Source organism: Neltuma alba, unplaced genomic scaffold (genome assembly GCF_004799145.2).
Source record: "Neltuma alba isolate B1F8T4 unplaced genomic scaffold, ASM479914v2 tig00012793_pilon, whole genome shotgun sequence".
NCBI lineage: Eukaryota > Viridiplantae > Streptophyta > Magnoliopsida > Fabales > Fabaceae > Neltuma > Neltuma alba.
Window position 1 is genome coordinate 1 of NW_021637193.1, and position 4,259 is coordinate 4,259.

The 4,259-nt window shown below is 27.8% G+C and overlaps 1 protein-coding gene across 1 annotated transcript; it reads right to left on the reverse strand.

Moving 5' to 3' along the window:
* Positions 1–2,594: 2,594 nt before the first annotated feature.
* On the reverse strand, positions 2,595–3,200 carry LOC114730967 (GDSL esterase/lipase 5; the record flags this gene model as incomplete). Its single annotated transcript, XM_028918081.1, has 2 exons — positions 2,831–3,200; positions 2,595–2,720 (listed from the first exon to the last, which is right to left on the reverse strand). Coding segments are annotated over exons 1-2 (397 nt in total), but the record flags the coding sequence as incomplete, so codon positions are not given.
* Between the last annotated feature and the right edge of the window lie 1,059 nt (positions 3,201–4,259).

Here is a 4,259-nt window from a genome sequence, read left to right on the forward strand (position 1 = left end):
TCCATAAAAAACTTAAAAAAATTGAATTTCTTCAAAATTATAATATTGTAAAGTGATACAATTAAAGACAAACAAAAAAACAAAAAAAATTTATTTAAATATGTGTAAACAAAAATGTAAAGTATATAATGAAGCTATAGCTAGTAGTAGTATTATAATATATTAAAACAATGTAGAAGAAAAAGTATCTCTTTTTTTTTTCCGGGAGAAGAGAAAAGTATCCGAGTATACATTAGTAACTCACCACGTACACTTTCCGGTGCGTTCTCAGTTGCTTTTCTGAAAGTGAGCTATAAAGTATTTAAACCTTTCATATCTTTGGGTTGAAACATCTTACATCTTTTTTTGGTCAAAATAAAACATTTATGTCTTTTCACATCTCACCTCTCACCGCATCTTTATCATATGAATATTATGAAGTAGCTGAAAATGACTTTTTCATATTCTTCAATATGTTTAAATAAGCATACGTGGCAAGATCATTAGGTAAATGCCATTATTCCTATGTTAAATATGTAAAGTAACGATAACTTGCGATACTTAATTATAAGCACAGAAACTATCCTTGTAATTAATAATTTACCCAATTTTTTTGATACTATAATTTATTGAATTGTTTAGAGGACAAAACAACAAGTGAAACGAATATCTTTATCACTATTAGATGCTTTTTATATCGTGCAATGCAGGAATGGAAATTCATATGACAAAATATTTTTCAGAATAAGTATATTAATTGAAAAAAGTTAGATTAAAAATTCAAAAAAAAAGTTAAAATATGAGAATAGGTAAAATTAAAATAATAATAAAATAAAATCTATCAAGCCTACAAGTCATACCATCCATATGGCTCGGAATTATAAATTATACCGCATTATACAAGAGCTCACAATAGTGGAAATAAGGAGGAAATAAACTTTGAGATCAAACATATAATTTTATAAATAATATTGATATAGTCAATATCAATTGATGATAGTATGAGATATAAAAACCGTATATCTCCTTAAAATAAAAGCTACTTAATTAATTTTAAGTATATTAAAAAAATTAATTAAATTAGCTATTTATAATAAACATTGAGTTGATTACACTTTAATCATATATGTCTTTAGATGGAACCTTTGTCATATATAATCAATAAGAATACTTTAGAAAATGAATTATTCGGAGACAAATTGTATTGAAGTCGTATTTTTTAACTAAATTTAATTTTTCAACTAACTCTTATATTAATAAAGGTCAGAGATAAACTAAAATTAATAAAAAAATTGAATTTTAACTAGTGAGAGTAATTTTTCAAACACTGCGCAATGCAATATACACTGAACACAAATCTTTTTTGAAAATGAATTAATAGTACGAAGGCGAAAAATGTTTCATATTGTTTTATTTACATAATTTACCTAATTTTTCAATTATGATATGTCTTAATAATAAAAATATAAAAGTAAATCAATTACTGCATATAACATTATAAGTTTAAAAGTAGAGAAAAGGACTGATTCTATACATATTCCCAGCTCTAAAAACCCTTTTTTTTTTATTACACTCTCACATCCTCTAAAACATTTTACCTCCATCCTTAATATTAATATAAAAGTTAGTTTACTAATCTGAATAGATTAAAAAAATTAGTTATTTGTAATAAATAAATATTGTCTTTCTTAAAATATTCTTGCTAATCAAGTATATTGGTTAGAACTACCATTATTATAAGAACTATTTTGAGAAAAAATAAATAAATATGAAACACAAAGTAAATTAAGATCTTATATTTAGAACCAAAATAAAAGTTAAATAAGTTCTTATATTAATAACTAGAGATAGTACTTCAAATAGAAGGTTTAAGATTGGTTTCTATGTAGATAAAAGAATTGAAAAAAAAAAAAAGAACTTTGAAACTGATATGCTGGCCAAACATGAATCTCATTTAGTTCCTTTATATAAATTTTTTTAGTATTGATTGTTTTCTTGTGTATCAAAAAAAAAATGAGAAGAAAGTAGGGGGGAAACTTCCCAATTTATTTTTTTAAAGAGTTTTTCTTCCCAATATATTTCAATTTTCTCCATCCAAACTAAAGCCTAAAGTTAATAGTTTTGTGGCCACAAAAAAAAAGGTTTAATAGTATTAGTCAGACAGAACATAATTAGATTGAGGGGTATTTGGATTCCTTAAAAAAAATACTTTCTCCGGTCTTTTTTAAAACAATAAATATTTAAAAATTAAATTATTTTTTTTCAAAGTATGTCTCTCAGTAAATAAGAGAAAGAAATACTATAACAATGAGATAAAGAATGAAAGACAATGAAATATTAAAAAAAAACTGATGAAGAGAAAGAATAGAAAATTAATTAAGAATAAAATTGGTAAAAACGTATTTAATATTCAGATAATCCTTAATAGGATCTTATAAAAATGATCCAACCATTTTAAATTTTGGGATCTTATAATAAATATCAATAAAGAGAGTATTTTCATAGAAATCAAGACAAAATTCTTCCAATACACTTATTTCCAACTCTGATAAACACTAATCCAAACACAGTCAAACTTAAAAGGAAAAAAACACAGAAGAATGGAAGGAATTTACTTACCGAACCTTCAAAGGTTTGAAGAAGAGCACCAGCACCAGCAGAAGCAAAATTGACTCCATTGTGATAGTTCCTATTCCCAGGTTGCAGAAACGGCGCAATCAATGGCAGATTTGCATATTCAGCTTCATCCACAACAAATCAAACCTTAAGCTAACCAAATCCCACAATCCCAATTCCACTCAAAGCCCCACCAACAGACACTGAAAGGATCTGCAAGCTCATGTTATGTTACCTATGAAATCCGATATGAGGCGGCCGTCGGAGAACCTGCCGGTGGGGAAGTTGAAGTAGGTTTCGCCGTAAGGCCAGAAATTGGCCTGGTCCAGAGCTGTCGTGTTGATGTAATTGTTGTTTCCTGCGTCCAACAAGGAATCTCCGAAGATGAAGAAGGCAGCTTTGCCAGTGGTTCTGTGATGACTCTGTCTGCTCCCATGGCTTCCAGATGGGAAGAACAGGACGAAGAAGAAGAAGAAGAAGACGACAAGGGCTTCTAGCTTCTTCATGATGATGAGGAGCTTCTTTTTATGATTTGATCACAAAGCCAGGCTTCACGTTGGCCCGTTTATAAGTAATACGGCTCTGTTTCTGTTAATTAATGACTCTGTTTCTGCGTGAGAGAGTTCTGTAAGATTTAGTCAACGCAAATACAAGAGACTTTTGAGTTTTAGAAATGAGTGACCAATATTGGTTAATCATGAAATTAACGGAGAAATTATTCTTATTTAACTTCATAACATTTATTTTTTTATTTTTCTGAAAGCCTTTGTAGGTGCACATTAATTGAGCCAATAGCTTTATGACTCAGTAATATGAAAGTTTTAGTGAGGCATGGTAGATTTGATTCTTCTACAATATCACTATTAGAATCTCTAAATTAAAAAATATATATTAATTGTGCTTAAAATATTACTCCTCCGGTCTTTAATATAAGACCCATTTAACTAATTTGATTAGATTAAGGAAGTTAGGTAAGTTAATTAATTATAAGAAAAGTGACACATTTTTCCTAAAACACCATAATCATCTTTCTTAATACCTCATCTCCCTCTTTCACTTGATTATGGTTGAGAGAAAATCCATAGGGGTAATTTAGAGAAAACTAATAAATATAAGAAATGGGTCTTATATTTAGGATTAAAACTAACTCAATAATTGGGTTTTATATTAAGGACCGAAGGAGTATTACTTTACTTTAATTTATAGTTTATAAATAATTTACATAATTACCGCTAACACTCTACTAATCCCTAGCTGGTACCTCCTTGGGAGGAATAAATGAGATTTCGAACGAAAGGTTCAGACCTACAACACCTTGAAAAGACTAGTTTTTCCCCTAATTTGAGATCATACTTTTTTTTTTGGATCCAATAGATCATATATATTAATTCGAGGGTGATTTTTTTTATTAACAAAGACAAAAAAAAAAAGCAAAACAATTTTTCAAACAAAAAAAATACTTATGCTAATTATAAATAAAATAATCTGATTGCCATGTAATATTCTATCGGATTATGTAATAATAAAAAAAACTGTATTTTTTTGACCAACTGGAATTAAGGTTTTAAAAATATGTTAGTCTACACGCAAGAGTATTATTTTGCAAAATGGAGATTTATTATAATATTGATTAGGTGTTTACTGTGAAGACTTTTTTTTTTTTT